The 20265-nt window shown below is 43.6% G+C and overlaps 2 protein-coding genes across 2 annotated transcripts in view; one reads left to right on the forward strand and one right to left on the reverse strand.

Annotated features, from left to right (window-relative positions):
* sugp1 (SURP and G patch domain containing 1) overlaps positions 1 to 4045 on the reverse strand; it is a 30840-nt gene extending 26795 nt beyond the window's left edge. The window contains exons 1-5 of the mRNA XM_084313457.1: positions 3890 to 4045; positions 2875 to 3043; positions 1853 to 1944; positions 1502 to 1732; positions 1242 to 1365 (exon numbers count right to left, since the gene is read on the reverse strand). Coding sequence (XP_084169583.1) covers positions 1242 to 1365; positions 1502 to 1732; positions 1853 to 1944; positions 2875 to 3043; positions 3890 to 3917 — 644 coding nt within the window. The 5' untranslated portion in view covers positions 3918 to 4045. The remainder of the gene's footprint in view (positions 1 to 1241; positions 1366 to 1501; positions 1733 to 1852; positions 1945 to 2874; positions 3044 to 3889) is intronic.
* Positions 4046 to 4979: 934 nt separating this feature from the next.
* LOC311227651 (E3 ubiquitin-protein ligase RNF126-like) lies at positions 4980 to 19604 on the forward strand (the record flags this gene model as incomplete). The annotated part of the gene is made up of 10 exons (XM_084313372.1): positions 4980 to 5077; positions 7416 to 7474; positions 7631 to 7691; positions 12269 to 12348; positions 12738 to 12917; positions 16694 to 16762; positions 16994 to 17063; positions 18689 to 18782; positions 19263 to 19378; positions 19575 to 19604. Exons 1-10 carry the CDS (start codon positions 4997 to 4999, stop codon positions 19602 to 19604), a joined length of 840 nt encoding a protein of 279 aa, XP_084169498.1. The 5' UTR covers positions 4980 to 4996.
* Between the last annotated feature and the right edge of the window lie 661 nt (positions 19605 to 20265).

A 20265-nucleotide genomic window follows, 5' to 3' on the forward strand; every position in this document is an offset into this window, starting at 1 on the left:
GGGGGAAGACACTCTGAGAAAGTTACGGCTTTGTCCGGGAATCGAACTTGCTACCCCAGATCCGTGACGAGCACGGTTGTCCCCGGCGCCGAAATAGCGCTTGAGGTACGCGGTGAGCTACTGGAGCTCCCCCTGATTACCATTTTATTATCTATTCTATTTTATTATTTGTATTTTTGCACAATCAAGGCGGGCATGGCCACCTTCATTTCACTACATGTCTTGTGTATGTATGTGACAAATAAATCTCTTGAATCTTTATTGTGTAACACAGAAAGCACTGGTTCTCAGAGATTGTAAAACAGTTACATATTACTATAGCAACCATTAGTTACAGCTTACATTCTAACTGAATGGTGCGTTTAACCAGCTAACGCTTGATATATCGGTTGATGTATATATTTCTTCAGATAGCTGGTATATTTTGAATTGTAATACAGGCTTCAATATACAAGTCTTGGCACCAATGCCCGCTCACGCGCTACAGTGACGAGATGACCCTTCCTTCTTTCATGGTTTCCATGGTTTCATCAAGCACAAGAGAAACGGGTCAATAATATGCAACCGTTTCACGGTCTCAAGAGAGCCAGTGGTGCTTAACTATTTTGCACAGTAAAATGATTCTGACTGTTCTTAATTATTTGGCAGAGTGTCCACCCATGTCACTGTGTCCTTTATGAGAAGGTTAGGTTGGTCCTCGCCCGATGGAGAGGCGCAACAAACACTGGTATTTGTTCATTTTAAGGCCCTTATTGGTAAGCTACCTTCTTATACTACATCATTATTGGAATTGAATTTTGGAACCCGTTCTAGTGACTGGCTGGTGCTTGAGGTCCCCTTAGTTTGCTCGGAACAGGATAAATCTGCATTTTGCTATGATGCCCCTCTAGCTCATGGAATGAACTACCAACGGTCCTTAAAGGAGCTGGAGATTCTCCACTCTGTTGCAGAGTTTAAAACATTGATCTCCAACCTTTGTAAGTGTTTTAATTGATTGTCATCCTTACTCGTCTTATTGTTGTGATTTTATATGGCGTGTGATTTTATATGCCTTTTTTACTGATTAACTCTGTACGTACACTCGACGTGACTGTAAATGAGGGAAGACGCAGTTGCCTTTCGAGTTTAAATAAAGGTTTGAAATGAAATGAAAAGTACAACAACAAGCATTAGAGATACGTGTGGGACCCGAGAGGACGTCTCTCTGACCTCTGACCTCCACCGCCGGGCGTCAGACTCACGTGAAAACGGGATTGTCTCTGTAGTCCTCCTTAGCCTTCCTCTCCAGCTCCGGCCCGCCCTCCGCTACGAAAGAGGCCATCTTGTCCAGGATGAGCCTGGTGTCGGCGTCCTCTGGGGGAGAGACTTTAAGCAGGCTATGAGTACATTTACCCCGACGTGGAGCACCTTATGAGAAAACAGTCACGTGGCAAACTGTGCCACCTGGAAGTGCCGTGAGGAGGAGACGCCGAGGTGTATAAACACGGGTCTTATCAATTACCTTTGACCTCTAGGAAGTTGGCGTCGTCGATCTCCTCCTCCTCCTCCTCGCCGTCCGGCGAGCAGAACACGCTGGGCCTCTGGGAGAGGAGGATGGGATTCTTCTTGGACTGGGAATAGTTCTTGAACTGGCTGAGCATGCTGCTGATGCCGAGGCCGGGACGCTTGCCGATCAGAATGCTCTTCTTCCCTCCCGGTGACGTGGCGGCGCCTTTCGTTTCACCGCTAGAACCTGGTGGTGGGAGGTGCAGGGTTTATTTAGGCACCGTTGCATTTACTTCCATGTACAGGATGAGAAAATTAAATGTCATTTTTTTTTAATGTTTCTCCCAAGAGGGTCAATGGGACGAACCAGGTTTATCTTTCTGCATCTTCATGAATTGTTGTAGGAAGCTTCCATCGTTACTAAACTTGTTTGAGTTGGGACCGTGGTTGCTCTGAGAACTGAGAAATCAGAAATAATGTCACGTTTTAATTCCAAATATTCATAAATGCATGTCATACGGTACAAAGTGACGTAAAACAATGTAAACATTAACGGAATTCTATGGCACCTACCTTAGGCGCACCAAAGAAAATTAGTATTTTTTTTTCACAATCAAGGCGGGCATGGCCACCTTCCTTCATGTCACTACATGTCGCGTGTATGTATGTGACAAATAAATCTCTTGAATATAAACGTATAAACCTTGTGCTACACATGGATTCAGGTTTATCCCATAGAGGACTCCGTTTTCTCTATTCCATGCCTCCATCTTGGACGGTGGTGAAACACCTTGGAGGACGGACACAGGGCAGCTTTTCCCCATACATATATTTATTTCTGGCAGCCCAACTAAATATTCCACAGGATTACCAGAGATAGATTTAGCAAAGTTATAATTTTTTTTTACAACATCATTGTATATAATCTTTCCAACTTCTCAACTGTACGATAACAATAGAACTTTATTATCCCAAAGGGGAAATAGCATATTCCCCTCTCTAACGTCATATCCTGGCCATCCAAGCTTGCTATGATGACCACAAATAGCCTGAGAATATGTAGGAAACACTGCTGCATGGGAATCAAAGCGGCCACAAAAACACAAGTGCCAGTAGGCTACAAAACAGTAGCGTGGATCTGCGCCATGAGACTGTGGGTATAAGAATGATGATATTGGCCCGACTAACTCGGACAGAATTTTCCTCCCCTTCCGCTATCTGACCTTTCCCCCCCTATCCCGGAATGATAATAGGCTTGGCCAGACCTCTCTCCGGACGGTGGCACAGTGCTGCTAACATAAAGAGGTATGGCTACACGAGACTAACAACACAGTGACACTTGGTTACATGCAGAAGCTGTGGTTTATTGGTGGAACCGTTGGCATATACCTTTGAGGCAAGGGCTTGCTGGGGGTCTGCACGTTCTTTTTTGCCTGTAGGGCCATCTTGGCCTCGATCTCCCTCTTCTTCTGAGCGATCAGCTCCTCTTGGCGGAGGATGTTCATGCTCATTTTGTTCTTCTGACCTGGAACATGCCTGGACCTCCAGCCCGCTCGCCCTATACCAAAGGAACGAACAAATAGTGAATAAAGTATGTTATGGAAAAACCTTCACACTCACTTACAATTGTGTAAGCATTTTGTGTGGTGTTCGAGTATGTGGGACCCCGTTTTCAATGGTCATTAAAAGAGAAATTATACAATTCATTATTTTTATAACCCGAGACTCATTGGCCTAGGTTCATTTTGTGTGAAGAACATATCAAAATCAATCTTCATTGAGTGCACTCTGTGTATTACATGTGGTGTTTGGGTCCCAAAAGTGTTGATTGTAGGTGAAAAACTAAACATGGTAAAAATTCAACAAAAAAGGTTCACATTGTTTCATTGACATTTTCATGTCTTGATTATAATTGATTATATTATACACATAATTAACCACAAACGAATAAGATATTCCTTTATTGATACCCTTGGGATAGCACTTGTGTTGATAAATGTGATCTGTGAAGATTAGGTGAGGAGTAACAACAACAAGGCAAACACCACACAACAGGGTTAAGAAGACTAGTGGTTGTGGTCGATTTAACTTTTTTGTCTGAAATCAAGTTTGATGCACAACAATAAAACACTAGTCACTGAGTTGAGTTGTACCTAATATCACTAGCCAACGTTAGCTAATGTGACCCATTACGGAATAAGAAACTTGACAAAGTCAAGACATGTTACATTTAAGTTAATAATTAAAGCCCCTCCAGTTCGATAACAACGGATCTGTAACAAAGCTAACGTTAGCTAGCAGCAGCCTTGGGCTAACGTTGTTGACTGTGGTTGGCGACATCTTTAGCTAAGTAGCGTTATTAAAGTAAACCCGCTCCACCTTTCACAACATGACGCGTTGTTACCTGTATCGCTAGACTGGGTAGACTCCATGGTCGTCGTAGCAATGCAAAGCAATTTATCGAAGTAGTTATTATTTATCAATTTTTTTCTTTACAAAAAGCTCCAGTATTATGTGCGATGCTAACGGTGGCGCTGCTGTAATGCTATTGCTAGCTAGCGACGCCTGTTGGTGGTGGTGGGGGCTGTTTCCGCTTCCGCTACCGCAGAAACTACTAGACGGCTTGAATTTCATTAATTTTTTTGTTTGTGTTTGTGTTTAGGTTTTATTTAATTTTTTTTATTATGTTAGTATAGGGTGGATGATGTTAGGGTTGGGTATTTTGTTATGGGTTTGTTGGTTTTTCTTTATTGTTTTTTTTTCTTACGCGGGGGGGGGGGGGGTTCTTGTCTCGAAGACACTCTGACGACACGAGACCGCCGCCATCTTGGTATTGGGGAAACAAACGGATTTCTACTGATCAAACCGTTTTTATTACATATTTTATCACATTCTTGTTCATTTCATAACCTTTTAATATAATTTGTTTTGAACATGCACTTAGAATCACCAGAACGGCTTTCGAAATAGTGAAATGCCATGTTGGCCTCAATATTTCGAAAGCCGTTCTGGTGAGCTGTACTGTATTGTACCCATTCTGCAATCTGTTAATAAAGTTTTCAATCAATCAATCCCCACAAGCCATGTCGTCTACTAGTCGAGGCAAACCGAAATCCATCTTGAACAAGCCTATAGACATGATGCACTTGATGACAGTTAAAAGGACAGGAAGTTGACTTCAAGAGCAGTTGCTGGGTTGTACACTAGGTGGGGGTATGGCGCCTTTCTGTGGTCGCGACCCGCCATTAACTCCATAGAAGAAGAAGAAGAAGAAACTAGACGGCTTTTGTTGTTGTCCATCGTCGCTCCCAGTCAATTGAGAAAAACTTATAATACGCATACAAATAATAATAATAATAATAATAATTAAAAAAAAATACAAAATAAATAAATAAAATAACATTATGGTGGGGGCTGTTTCCGCTTCCGCTTCTGGCAGACGGCGCTTGTGTTGTTGTCCCTCGTCGCTGCCCGTCTCCTCGGTCGTCTTGACGGGAGGAGCAGAAGAAAGATGGCGGAAGCAGCTCCCCCACGGCGGCTCTGCCGGTTCTTCTGTCACCGCTGCTCGGCAGAGATCAGTCCCCGGCTACCGGTAAGGCACTGCTTCTTCTGGACTATAACGACTCTAATGGTTGAATGAAGATGTTTTTGGTACATTCGTCTCTTTAGTGTGTGTGTTGTTGTTGCAGAGAGAGAGACAGTCATGTCGACTCGACACATAGCAGCGTTAACGTTACTGGGGCTACTAGCTAGCTAGCAGGTTAACGTCAAACTAGCTAGCTGTCAAATGGCTTTGGTGATGGTGTTACCGACTGCTTATTTGATGATTTATGTTACGTTTCTAACGTTATTTGATTAGCTTTGATTATTGTAACCCTTTTGTGTGGTTTAATTGTGGATAGACTGCTCATTTTTTGTGGCTAAGTTACTTGACTTGTCTCCTTTATTGTGGGGCTACTAGCTGCTAATGATGGTCATCAGTTAGCTTTTACTAAGTCAAATGTCAATTCCTTTTTTCAGTGAGTGCTGGTTATCATCGTTTTACTGTACGTTTAGAAGCCTCTGCGTGAGATCCCCCTTCTGGGAGAACGTATGTTATTATTAACCCGACAACACTGTGGGGGGAAATTATTTCCCCAAAATACCACTTTCGACACAGGCTAAATAGGATCGGATTATGGTGAATTGAAAATGGGGGACCCTGATGTAAACAAGACGAAAGTCTCTCTGGTCTGCATCCCCCTTAACAATTGTATGTATTGAGCTGTACTGTACCCATTCTGCAATCTGTTAATAAAGTTTTCAATCAATCAATCGTGTAGTATCGCCAACAACACACCCTGCCTGCCTCAACAATCTGTTGTTCGGCCATTCATAGGAAGCTTCTTGAATTTACAGTACCTTTCAAACAGCTAGCTAGTTACCTGCTGTGTGACATGATGTCATTGTTGATGGGTAGACTTGCTAATGGGTGGGGTGTTCTTAAATGTCTCATTTTGACCATACATTACACTGATGAGCAATATGATTATAATGTCAGCAAACAAGCTGGCAGGGTATATCACCCCTCAGTTCTTCACCAAACACAACACATCGTCGCCATTGTGGTTAGTTTACATGTTTACAATTTATAGCTGAAATGTTTTCTATCCATCATCATCAGCAGCCTTAGCCCCTTTCGTGACTGCGATGCACGCCAACAAGGTTTTGGCCGAGTGAATCCACAGTCCCTTGCTCCTCAATAGGAAACCAACCTAGATTTACCCTGAAGAACTGGTCCTACCCGAACCGTTATACAAGTATCACAGAGAAATTTAAAAGGTACTCACAGTGGCATGAGGGTCTTGGGACAGATAATCGCAATGGTTTGAAAGCTCGGCGTTGCTAATAAACATTTAAAATAATTTGTATATTGTTGACCAGTTTATAAAAATTATTTAAAATGTTTATTAGCAACGGCGAGCTTTCAAACCATTGCGATTATCTGTCCAAGACCCTCGTGCCACTGTAAACTGAACTACAACTGAAACTTCTCTGTGATACTTGTATAACAAATGGTTCGGGTAGGGCCAGTTCTTCATGGTTGGTTTGAGTTTCCTATTGAGGAGCAAGGGACTGTGGATTCACTCGGCCAAACCTTGTTGGCGTGCATCACAGTCACGAAAGGGGCTACCTCACTCTTGCAGTGAGAGCTTCTGGCTCCCTTTTAATTATGCTAATCCTTTAGAAGGTCATCATTATCACCCCTATTATTAATAATTATCCTTTAGAAGGTCATCATTATGAGGCGGTTAGGTGGTCGAGCGGAGATTGCGTTCGTCACCAGCCCCGGAGCTGTGAGCTTGGTTCGCCTGTTCGAATCCAGCTCACAGCTCCGGGGTTGTCACCAGCTTGGCTGGCCGTCTGCACTAATACAATTGGCTGTATCAGAGGGTGGGAGAAGCTGGCGGGGTGGGTCCGGGTCGTTGTAAACAGCGACTCCTACAGTTCGGTCGGGGCGCCTGCTAAGCGCGGATTGGACGTGAGGGGGATAGTGTGATCCTCCCACACGCTACGCCCTCTCAATGAGAATCCGCGCTGCCAGGTGAAAAGAAGCGGTGATTGGCTGGACGTGTGTCGGAGGAAGCACGTGGTAGCCTCCACTCTCCCAAATGATCTGACTGTGGGGGGTAAAGCGCAGCGACCAGGAAGGGACTGGGAATTGGCATACGACTAACATTGGGATGGGAGAAAATCGGAGGAAAAATGGAGGGGGAAAAAGACCAAAAAAAAAAAAAAAAAAGAAGGTCATCATTATCACCCCTATTATTAATAAGGGCCCTGGAGGAGTGGCTGTTTCTGGGGATCCTAATAATAAACAATCAGCAATTTTAAGTAATAACACAATCGACATAGACAGCAAATCAGATATATTAATATTCTCATTGCAGGACTATACCTGTCCACGCTGTGAATCTGGCTTCATTGAGGAACTGCCCGACGACAGAAGGTAAAGTGTGAACGGGGGGGGCACCTCAAGCCCTCCCTCGCTTATCACATCTTAGCGTTGATCTCAACACATGACATCTTGTATTTGGTCGACGTGATATTTAGTTAAAAATGACCACAGAAAGGTTTGACTTCTGCCTGCTTTGTCTCCATACAGCACAGAGACTGGGTCAACATCCACCGCTTCTACCAGCGATCAGAACCGGCCGACCTTTGAGGTCAGTGAGCTGTTGTTTTTAAAGACCGCGGCGGTGGCGGCGAGATCCCCCTGGTTCAAAATCCTTCATTATATAAAAGAATAATTAATTGTATCAATCAGAGGGGGAACGGTTATGTCATTTGATGTGAACAAGTGTGCTGCTGCTGGCACTTTATAAACGCTCATCAGGGTGCGCTGCCTTGGAGTGTGAGTGGATGACGAATCTTAACCGCTGAAGTGGTGTGACTGAAGAGGCAGTTGAGAACATGTGTGTAGACTGTGGACACACGCAAATTAACCAACCAACCCACCCACCCACACTGCGCAATGGTTATAGTAGCCCCTTTTGTGACTGTGATGCACGGCAACAAGGTTTGGCCGAGTGAATCCACAGTCCCTTGCTCCTCAATGGGAAACCAACCTAGATTTACCCTGAAGAACTGGTCCTACCCGAACCGTTCGTTATACAAGTATCACAGAGAAATTTCAAAGGTACTCGCAGTTGCACGAGGGTTTCGAACAGACACACGTTAGGGTTTGAAAGCTCGGCGTTGCTAATAAACATTTTAAATAATTTTTATAAACTGGTCAACACTGGTCAACACAACTTTATTTCCTGCATTGGGTGCCTGATGCGCATGTGCTGTGATCACAGCGCAGGCGCATCAGGCAGCTAAAGCCGTTTGAGCAGTGTTGACCAGTTTATAAAAATTATTTTAAATGTTTATTAGCAACACCAAGCTTTCAAACCCTAACGTTTGTCTGTTTGAAACCCTCGTGCAACTGTGAGTACCTTTGAAATGTCTCTGCGATACTTGTACAACGAGCGTTTCGCCAGTTCTTCAGAGTTAATTATGGGATTTTCCTTGTTGGCATGCATCACAGTCATGAAAGGGGCTACAGTTATAGCAGTGCTCCCTCTGAGCACCTAATAAATACATCTCGTGCCAATGTAGATACTTTTTTATGACGAGTCATATACTATAATAGTATAATACTATAATATTAGTGTAGCCTAATCTTTATCTGCAACTGTGAAGAAAACCCCCATTGGTTTAAACAATGAATAGACGCATACAAAATTAAGATAAATAAATAATAGACAAATATTTATCTAATGTTGATTTAGAATTCGAATGTCAACGAACGTTATGAATAAAGCTTCGAACTATTCGGTACAGCCCTAAAAACTAGTGGCAATAAAATATAGAAAAAACAGACAATTAGTTGTTTATTTTACTTCATTCTGTCCGATTGTGTCCATAGATCACAATTACAATACAGAAGACAATTACAATACAGGCGCTCATGTCCGCTGATTTAAATGGTAAATGGACTGCATTTATACATCTATTTTTTTTGTATCTACTTTTTTCTCCCATTTTCTATATTTTTCTCCCATCCCAATTTCGTATGATCCAATTCAACCCTCCCCTGTCACGAAAACGCTGTTTCTTGCCTCCCACAAGCCGGCTGCAATGTGGACTAAGTCATACATAGCACAAGTCCCCTCCGGTACTTGAGGTAACAGCAGTCGCATCTTTTCACCTGCGCAGCTCGATCTCTCAGTGGCGAGGAGTAACGCGTGGGAGGCTCACGCTGCCCCAGACACTTCCTGATTCTACTGCGCAGGCGCACCAACCGACCTGTAGGAGTCGCTGTCCACAACGCCCGATCCCCACCCATCAGTTTCCCACCCCCTAATACGGCCAATGTGTATTAGTATGAACGGCCAGCTAAACTGAAAGCAAATGTGGAGCGCTGGGCTCGAACAGGCGAGCCCATGCAGCATCTCCAGATTTCGTGGCGAGTGCCTTGCCCACTACGCCCACGTAGCCGCCCACATTTATACATCTCTTTTATCCAAAACGCTTTACAACTCACGCCTCACATTCACCCGTTCACTCGCACACCGACGGCGGAGGCGACCAGGCAAGGTGCCTACCCGCTCATCGGGAGCAATTAGGGGTTAAGCGTCTTGTTCAAGGACACGTCGTCGACAGGAGCTCGGGGTGGATGGATAGTGTAGAGGTCTAAGCACTTGCCCACCACCGCAGACACTCGGGGTTCAATTCCCGCCGTCAGTGGTAGTGGTACTTGCGAACACAATTGGCGGTGTTTGCGGGAAGCCGGTGGGGTCCTGGTCATTATAATAGCGACTCCTACTGGCCTGTTCAGCGGGGAGGGGATCTGGGGGAGATGGCATCAAACGTTACGTTCTCCCAGTGAAACTTCTAGCTGTCGGGTGAAAAGAAGCGGCTGGCGACTCCACATGGGAGGAGGCATGTGGTAGTTCTACACCCTCCTCAAAGTCGAGGTCACCTTTATTTATATAGCATGTTTAAAACCAACCAAAGTTGCACCAAAGTGCTTGACAGTACGAAGAAACGGACACATTCAAAATACAATATAAAATGCACAAGTCAATACATAGTGACAACAGGACCAGCGATGTATGGCTTAACATGCCTCATGAAAACAAGTGAGTTTTCAACCGTGACTTAAAAATCTCTAGGGCCTGGGCAGGCCGAATTTGCAGTGGCAGACTGTTCCACAACTTGCGGGCAGCCACTGCAAACGCTTGGTCGCCTTTAGTCTTTAGCCTAGAGACCTTGGGACATCTAAAAGTACCTCATTCGATGACCTTCAGTGCTCTAACTGGGGTGCAAACATGGGGAAGATCAGCTAGGTACTGAGGGGCCAGACCATTCAATGCCTTAAAGACCAACAACAACATTTTAAAATCAAGCCTGAATCGAACAGGGAGCCAGTGCAGGAAAACCAGCACAGATGTGATGTGTTCACGCTTCTTTGTGCCGGTCAAGAAGCGTGCAGCAGCGTTCTGCACCAGCGTTCTGCACCAGCTGCAGGCGTCGCAGGGAGAGCTGGTCTAGAGACCCACATACAGACCATTACAATAATCCAACCTGGACGAAATCAAGGCATGGATAACCCTCTCGAGGACCTTGGGGGAGAGGTAGGGCTGCATTCTGGACAGGAGCCTCGACTGGAAAAATGAGCCTTTTACTACAGAGCCAATTTGTTTGTCAAATTTAAAACCACTATCAAAAAGCGACACAGAGACTTTTGATAAAGCAGCGACTTCTGGCAGCAAGGTGGTCCTAGAGCACCAACGGAGTCATTAAAACAATGCCTGAACACAATAACCTCCGTCTTCACATCATCAAGAGTCGGAACTCGGAACATTTTGATTCATCCATGTCCTTAATGTCTTCTAGACCAGCTAGCAGAGTTTTTTTTTTTTTTTATCCACTTTTTCTCCCATTTTATATTTTTCTCCCATCCCAATTTCGTATCATCCAATTCAACCCTCCCCTGTCTCGAATGCTGTTTCATGCCTCCCACAAGCCGGCTGCAATGTGGACTAAGTCATACATAGCACGAGTCCCCTCTGATACTCGAGGTAACAGCCGTTGCATCTTTCCACCTGCACGGCGCAATCTTTCACGGGTCTGTGCTTTGGAGGGGCGCCGCCCCCATCGCTTCCTGATTCTACTGCGCAGGCGCACCAACCGACCTGTAGGAGTCGTTGTCCACAACGCCCGATCCCCACCCATCAGTTTCCCACCCCCTAATACTGCCAATGTGTATTAGTGCGGACGACCAGCTAAACTGAAAGCAATGTGGAGCGCTGGGCTCGAACAGGCGAACCCAGCCTCTCCAGTATTCGTGGTGAGCGCCTTGCCCACTGCACCACGTAGCCGCCCTACCAGCTAGCAGAGGCTTGAGGGAATCTTGACATTCCCCAGACCTACAGTAGGGCAGCCGCAACGACCAGGAAGGGAATTGGCATAACAACTAAATTGGGGGATGGGCGAAAAGATAGAAAGACAAAAAACAAATAATGTTTTAAGCTGATCAAATGTTTAAATTCTTTTTTTTATTATTATTGCAAGATATCAAGTCTACATCACTTATATAGGATCCAGGACAGCGAGCGGTTGTTTTTACGGCCGTACCAAATAGTTCGAAGCTTCAAAGCTTCATTCATGACGTTGACATTCGAATTCTAAATCAACATTAGATAAATATCTTTCAATTTTTTTATTTATTTGAATTTTTTATGTGTCCATTCATTCTGTTTAAACCAATGGGGGTTTCTCTTCACAGTTGCAGATAAAGAATAGGCCACACAATATTATAGTATTATAGTATATGACTCGTCATACACATTTAAATAAAACATTTATCATAAATGATGCAGCCTATCTGCACCCGCTTGGTGCTCCATCAAGACGTCACCATCACTTTCGTACCAACCGTGCCCTTATTGGATTATTTATGTTTGATGAAACTGACGAGTTACAGTATATTTAAGAAAGTTGATTTAATAATTAAAAAAAAATCAGAATAATCACTTTATTCAAATTGAGGATTTAGTTTGAGAGGATAAAAAAAAATTATGATTATGTCCTAAAATATGTTGACAGACATTCGAAGCTTCATTCGAAAACTTCAATAGAAGCTTCGAATGTAAAAAAAATAAAAGGACATTCGGTACAGCCCTACAGGATAGCGAGCGGTTGTTTTGCACCCAAACCCAAACCTTTCCCGTCCCGTCTTCTCGCTCTGCAGCAGAACATGGACCACCTCTTCACGTTCCCGCCCGGCTACGGCCAGTTCGCCCTGGGCATCTTCGACGAGAGCTCCCCACCGTATGTATATTTCTCTCCCACCCACCCACCCCCTCCTAATGTACAGTCTCCTCCCCACCGTATGTATATTTCTCTCCCACCCACCCACCCCCTCCTAATGTACAGTCTCCTCCCCACCGTATGTATATATTCTCTGTCAGGATCTATGGGTAACAGTACTGTATATTTGCATAATCATATATGTCACAAATGTAACTACTATATACCTGTATGTCATGTATGTCCCTATGCCATAAATGTCATGATGTCATGTATGTTGTGTATGTCATAAATGTCACTATGAATTGAAAATGGGGGACCCTGATGTAAACAAGACAAACGTCTTTCTGTATTGTACCCATTCTGCAATCTGTTAAATAAAGTTTTCATTCATTCATTCATTCATTCAGCTTCGACCTCAGGGTGGGCGGGACGCAGCAGCCCGGACCCCCGGAGGACAACCGCGAGGCGGAGAACCGGAGGGAGCGGGAGATGGCGTCCCGGCAGCGGTACAGCGCGCGGCAGCCGCGGGGCAGACACATCCCCCGACGCCAGGGAGCGCGCCACGAGGGAGTGCCCACGTTGGAGGGGTAAGACGTTGTGTACAGCTTCACGAATAATTCACTATGAATGAATGAATGATTTTATTTCAGTCTTCTTTTACAAAGCATAGTAGTAGAACATTAAAGGGGAACTATCTTATAAATGGCCTTTTTCAGTGTTTAGCATTGTTTCCTAGCTATGTGGACTTATAGTAATATGATCTATGTCTCTAATTCTCATATTGGCGCATTCTTCCAATTCTCCTCTCACAATATTCACCCTCACTGAACTGAGTCATCTGAAAATGTGCCGATTTGTGATGTCAGAGAGACTCAGCTGCATGAGACTCTGCTGAGACTCACACACTCCAAACAGTTCCGAACACAGTGGTTGGAGCCCAGGCTCAAAACGGCTTAAGATCTTGAGGTAGAAAAATGCTGTTTTTGAGGACTTGATTAGAAATACAAAACAATGAAAAAAAAAAAAAAAAAAACAGGTGTTCCATAAACTCACAGGAATTGTGTAAAAGTGCCCAAATAGTGAAAGAAATAGTAAAATAGTTCCCCTTTAAAGAAAATACTGAAAAGAAAAAAAGAATTCCGAAAAGGTGTAGGCTGAAGCCGAGGCTTATAATTGCCTACCCTTTTTACATTACATTATTTACACGCAAAAAAAATACAAAAAAGAAACATAATTCAGTACATCATTTAGCAAAGGTTAAAAAAATAATAATATTTTTTTATGTCCGCCGACGTCAACATCCTTGTTTATACGCTCACTGCAATATTATATATTATATATATATTAACAAATTGTTCTAAATAAATAATAATGATAATAAATAATTTTATGGTTGGACACATTTTTTACAACTGAGTTTTAGAGACTAAAGTACAGAAAAAAATTACCGCTGGGTACCGGTATCGATTCACAGGTACCGGTATCGGTTCAAATGTGAACGGTACCCAACCCTAACTGCCTGACACTGACACTTTATTATGGCTTAAACGTGTCATATGCATCACTTGACAATCGCATCAGCAGATAGGCTGGTTATTAAGTTGCTATGAGAGGAGAATAGCATTTTGAGTTTGTTTGTCCGTAAAGCTCTCCTACTGCGTTGCACCGCAGTGCGTTACGTGGTGTGCCACCCTGGCACCAGGGGCGTCTTTTTGGTATGGCAAGGTATGGCACTCGCCATTTATTCTTTTATAATACTTTTTTTTGATCCACTTTTTCTCCCCATTTTCTATTTTTCTCTCATCCCAATTTCGTATTATCCAATTCTACCCTCCCCTGTCTCGAACGTTGCTAGACTATGCCTCCCACTGGTCGGCTGCAGTGAGGACGAAGCCTTGCATCACGTGTCCCCTCCGGTACACAAGGAGGCAGCCGTCTCATCTTTTCACCTGTACAGCGCAATCTCTGTGGCGAGGATTAACGTGTGGGAGGCTCACGCTGCCCCCGTTACTTCCTGATTCTGCTGTACAGGCGCACCAACCGACCTGTAGGAGTCGCCGTCCACAACGTCCAATCCCCACCCACCAGCTTTCCCACCCTCTAACACTGCCAATTGTGTTAGTATGAACGACCAGCCAAGCTGGTAGCAACGCCGAGAGCTGGGCTCGAACCCAGCATCTCCTGCGTTAGTGGCGAGCGCCTTGCCCACTGCGCCACTTAGCCGCCCTTATAATTACATTTTTTTTTTTTTTTTTTTTTTAAACAAATGTTTTTTATTTTCCCTTTAACATAAAACTAGACAAACAATACAGTAATAGTAGAAATCTATGATAAATCACAGGACAATGACAGAAATGATAGTAATTAAATCAAAATAAATGTAGATTAACACTTTGGTTGCCTAAGGTTAAATTAATGATATACCATAGATTGCCAGCGCTATTTGTCTATGGAGAAAGTCCCCTTCTTTGCAGGGCTATAACTTTTTAAATTCTATTGCTACATTGCCATTATTAGGGCCCATTCAAAGTCCTATATGTATTGTTCATTGTGTAGCAACGTTAAACTTTTTCATTCACATATTCATAGTAAAGTATGGTCTAATGTATAAGTATGTTTTCATCTCTTTCTGCAGCTTTCTCCAGAACGTGATATATAGCCCCAAATGCATTATATTGATGATGAAATACAGTTTGATGGCAATCAGCGCGATATAAAAAATTCCAACTAGACGTACTTCTAGAAGTTACTACACGTCATCTGATGTTGACCGGATGGGCGAGGGGGCGTTTATAATTCCGTGGGCAGCGTTATACCAATCATCTAATGTGGGTCAAATGTTGATAATATCAGTTATTATCGAAGACGGTAACGCTACACGCTGAAACTCACCCCAGTCTCCGCGCGCCGTTGGGCGATCATCGTCGAGTAGAAATTTGATCATTATGGGATATATTATTACCCGGTCCATCTCCAGCTTGTATAATGGTATATACGTCCAAATCATGTTGTTTATCGAGTTATTGGCAATCGATCGCTATGTAGAGTGACGAGCTAGAGTCACGGGACATGTACCGAGTGGCCGGAAGCAATACGGACGTCTAGCAAAACCTCTAGTGCGCTTCCTGTTAAGCGCTTGCGCCGATCGGCCACCAGATGGCGCTCCTGAACCGCCAGAGAGCTCAGTGGGTCCTGCTGGTGGATCTCAGTCCAGCGGAGGGACATTATGAATCCGATCGCAGATTTTTGAAATATTGATATAAAGACGACGTACAGCGTCCCCCGGCAACTTTAGCATGGCCAGCAAAGACGTCTAAAGACGGCTCCCGGCACCCAAAGTGTTAAAAGACATAAAAATAATAAATACAATACAATACATATGCATATACAATTTTTTATGTTGATTTAGAATTCGAATGTCAACATTATGAACGAAGCTTTGAACTATTCGGTACAGCCCTAGCATGTTTTGATATAGTCAATCATCTCACTTTTACTAGGCGACTTTTACTGTGACTAACTGAAATATGCAAAAAAAAAAAAGGAAAATGGACATACAGACGTTTTTTAATCAAAGGGCAGCAGAGACAAGTGATACAGGGACACAGGTAAGGTCTTACAATGGCTTAGTGATTATAACAGTGCAGTTCAGCATTCAGTAACCCATACTTTTTCTGAATGTGTTTTTGATACTACATTCTGTTGAACACACACCTCAAAACCGTACCTAAGGAAAATTGGCTCAATTGCAAGAAAAATAATAGACAGTTATGATATTACATTCTGCATCATTTGTATGCAAAATATTGTGGTTCCCTGCTTTAGTCTGTTGACACATTTCTATACAAAAAATTCTTGTGTAGTCCTGTGTCATACCTAAATGTCATATAAGTGAATTGTATAGAAACAACTCACCAGGGGGCGGTTAGGTGGCGTAGCGGAGATTGCGTTCGTCACCAACCCCGAAGCTGTGAGCTGGATTCGCCTGTTCGAAAAAAATCGGAGAAAATCGGAGGAAAATGGAGGGGGAAAAAGATTAAAAAAAAAAATAAAAACTCACAAAGTGACTATTGCACAACTGATTTGACAAAAAAAATCCACCAACCCCCCCCCCCCCCCTCCCTCCTCGCCATACCTTGGCGTGTACTGAAATGACGCCACTGGCGCCCCATTCTCTCTTTTTATTTTATATGGAAATACATTTTGTGTTGTACGCTACAAACTGTCAACGTTGCTTTGTCCACAAAAAACCTTGTTGACATTTCCTTGTTTGTGTGTGTGTGTGTGTGTGTGTGTGTACTAAAATGTAATGTAGTCCAAAGAGTTATCTTCAAGAAAGTGACTGATGTTCTCCCCTCTGCAGAATTATCCAGCAGCTAGTGAATGGCATCATAGCGCCTACAGCCATGCCCAACATAGGGATGGGACCATGGTATGTACAAGCCGCCACCTGACTAACCTGTGTTGATTTGAATGTCTTTTGTGTGTATCGTGTAATAAAGACAACGTTCTCATATGACCTGATTGGCTAAACGCTGTTCTCAGCAGGGACACGTTCCATTCTCGTCAGGAAATCCTCATGTTCCGTCCTCTGGTTTGTTTTCCCTAATGGGTGTTTTTTTTATTTTTTATTTTTTTTGCTGACCGCCTTCCTTTTTCCTAGGGGCATGCTGCATTCAAATCCAATGGATTACGCCTGGGGTGCCAATGGACTCGACGCCATCATTACGCAGGTACACAAAGTGGTGTTCTTTACACTCCGTTGGAAATTAAACTGCAGACGAGCAAGTAAGCAATGATGTCACAGAGCTCTCTGGGGACACTTATATGAAACTCTTAATTAATTATTTATAGAATAGCACGTTGTTGGAAAAACGGTTCTATATGGCACCTAAATAGGGAGGTGTAGTGGTTACGTCATTGTCATGCCATTGAAATGGCAATGTATTTTTGTTTGTACGAGGAAGTCAGAGGTAAGCGACAGCTGTGATTGGAGGATCAAGAAAAGAGGGCAGGGTTTTGAGACGGGTCCATTGCTTTTCCTCCTTTCTTCTCCGCGTGTGATGCTCTAGCTGGCGAGCAGGCCAAGAAGATGCTTAAAAAAAACTGCATTTAAAAGTTAATTGTATCCTCGGAGTGTCGTCCTTGAAAATGAAAAACAGTGCTTGGAAAAGTACTCAAAAGTCCTTGAATTTCATTTAGCCATGTCTGTGGGAACCCTGTAAACAAGACGAGTCAATAATTTCAACATCTCCATTAATTAATGAGTTACAACCACCGCCATCTTTAGGGCATGCGTCCACCTACCACTCATTTCCAGCTGAAAAACGCTGGCAGAACGCTGGTAGTGCTGGGATGGAGCGCTTGCGGCGAGAGAGAAAAAAACCCGCAGCGCGTGCCTTTTGTAGCAAGATGACGGAGAGAAAGAAATCTAGCGACGGCCATCTTTTTATCGTATTTTACTGCTGCGGTTTTGCACATATAGCATATTTTAATACACTTTATTGCATATTAATTATATATATAGTTATTGCCTGACACCACAGTTCGCCCTTTGCTTTTTAGTTTTTTATTAGTGTATTCGTGTAGTTATTAGTGTATTTGTGCTTTGTCGCGAATCGCAATGGCCCGTCTCTTGTGGGTAGGCAGGCAGGCAACTCCGGTGTCGGGTTACAATGGACCTATCTCAAACCCTGCCCTCTTTTCTTGATCCTCCAATCACAACTGTCGCTTACCTCGGACAAACAGGCAAGCGACAGTTGTGATTGGAGGATCAAGAAAAGAGGGCAGGGTTTGAGATAGGTCCATTGTGTCACAGAGTGGTAGATATGATTGGCTGTGATTGGTTGTCTGAAAATGCGCTCAGCTCATCACTCTGATAAGTTCAGAAAGTTTCAACTTTAAAAGCTGGGCGCGGCCGCACAAAAAAAACTGAAAGACGCTGAAAAAAGAAGCCGACCGCAGCGCATTTCCTCGATGTGAGGAACCAGTAAGTTCATGAGCGTTTCCAGGGGGGGGGGGAATAAAAAGATCAAAGCCACTGATCGTCCAACGCGCTGTCCTCATTGGGAACAATTGACAAAAGACGCTTGTGCCCAGAAATATGCGGCAGGTGGACGCAAGCCCTTACTGTACCTTTCTGGACTTGTTCTTTTGTAATTCAACTGTATGATGTTTTTGCTCAGTTTAATCTCGTCATCCAATCCATTTTATAGAGTGTGTGGGGACAGTTATGGGCAATTAGGATATCTATGAAATCCTAACTCTCATTATTTCACAATACAGAATGACACGTTGTTTTTGATAATACTATTCCATTCATAACCGCTACCTTTCTCAATAATTCTTCCCGTTGAAGTTATTGAACCAGTTTGAAAACACCGGTCCCCCACCTGCAGACAGAGAGAGGATAAAGTGCTTACCCACCATCACCATCAAAGAGGAACATGTTGGTGAGTCTCTCTCTCTCTCTCTCTCTCTCTCTCTCTGTCCTCTCTCTCTGTCCTCTCTCTCTCTCTGTCCTCTCTCTCTCTCTGTCCTCTCTCTCTCACACATGCGCACACACTAGGGCTGAGTCCAAACGTTCGGACCTTCGTTCGTTATTCATTCGAATTCTAAATCAACATTCAAATTTTTTATTTTTAATAAAAAAAACTATTTTATATATATATTTTGTGTCTATTCATTCTGTTTAAACCAATGGCGTTTTTCTTCACAGTTGCAGATAAAGATTAGGCTACACTAATATAATACATATAATTAAATTTTTTAGATACTTTTTTTTTTAATTAAAACCGAATGTTCGAACGTCCGTTCGAAAAACCCTGACTAAGTTCGAAGCCCAAAAACAGGCTTCGGGGACAGCTCTAACACACACTGTATATAGCTTTCTGACGCTTTCTCCCCCCCCCCCCCTCCCCTCCCCCCCACAGGTGCAGGGTTAGAATGTCCAGTGTGCAAAGATGACTACAGCGTGGGGGAGACTGTCAGACAACTTCCTTGCAACCATCTGTTTCACAATGACTGTATAGTACCGTGGCTGGAGCAGGTACGCTACACTTTCCCCACATCTGCACAACGTAATCGCTTGAAAAAGGTTATTCCTCTGGGAAGTGTGAGGGCAAATTATGAACCCCATATCAATGAGTGTAGATAGTCAAAGATAGACTTGGTAAACACAGGTTTATTTATCAGAGTTATAGCGCGATGATGACTCAACGAGGACAATGGCCTCTTGTCCCCAGGTGAGCTCCAGAATCCTAGTGAAGACGTAGGTCTTTATAGTGGAGAGAGGGGAATTCTGGGTAGAATGGCCGGGGGGGGGGGGGTGATGGACAAAAGGTGAATGGTAATGAGATGGGGGGGGGGGGGGGGGGGTTGAAACATGGCTGGGGGATTGTTTGAGTGGGGGACACTGTGACGGGGTCCTTCTCCTCTCCCCTCCAAAGTCACACAAATGATGGCGTAGTCGGAAAAATGATCTTGGTGTTGTTTTATTTGCCGGCCATCCACGGTGCAGAGGTGACATCTCAATAACAAGTGACTTAAACAAACTAACAAAATAACAAAATACTACCTGGTCTATCATATGCGCTCCACAATAACGTCATATTGATAGACGACACTTACTGCGCGGCACTTCCCTAGTTACTCATCTTTAGCAACCTTTGTCTGGTGAAGCCCCGACACAGAGACAAACAGACTAACAGACACATACGGCACTTCCCTCAGTCACCTACGTTGCAACTGGTGCAGGGCAAGAACCCAGAACCTTGGGCACGCAGCCCTCATGACACCTGCACTCTCCCCTCCACAGGTGCCACACATAATTCATTAACACAGGTGCTACACATAAAATGGATTGCCGTTTCCTACACATTATACAAAAACAACCTCCAATACCAATACATCGATAATAATAATAAATACATATAC

The sequence above is a fragment of the Notolepis coatsorum genome (genome assembly GCF_963971535.1).
Source record: "Notolepis coatsorum genome assembly, chromosome: 4".
Classification (NCBI taxonomy): Eukaryota; Metazoa; Chordata; class Actinopteri; order Aulopiformes; family Paralepididae; genus Notolepis; species Notolepis coatsorum.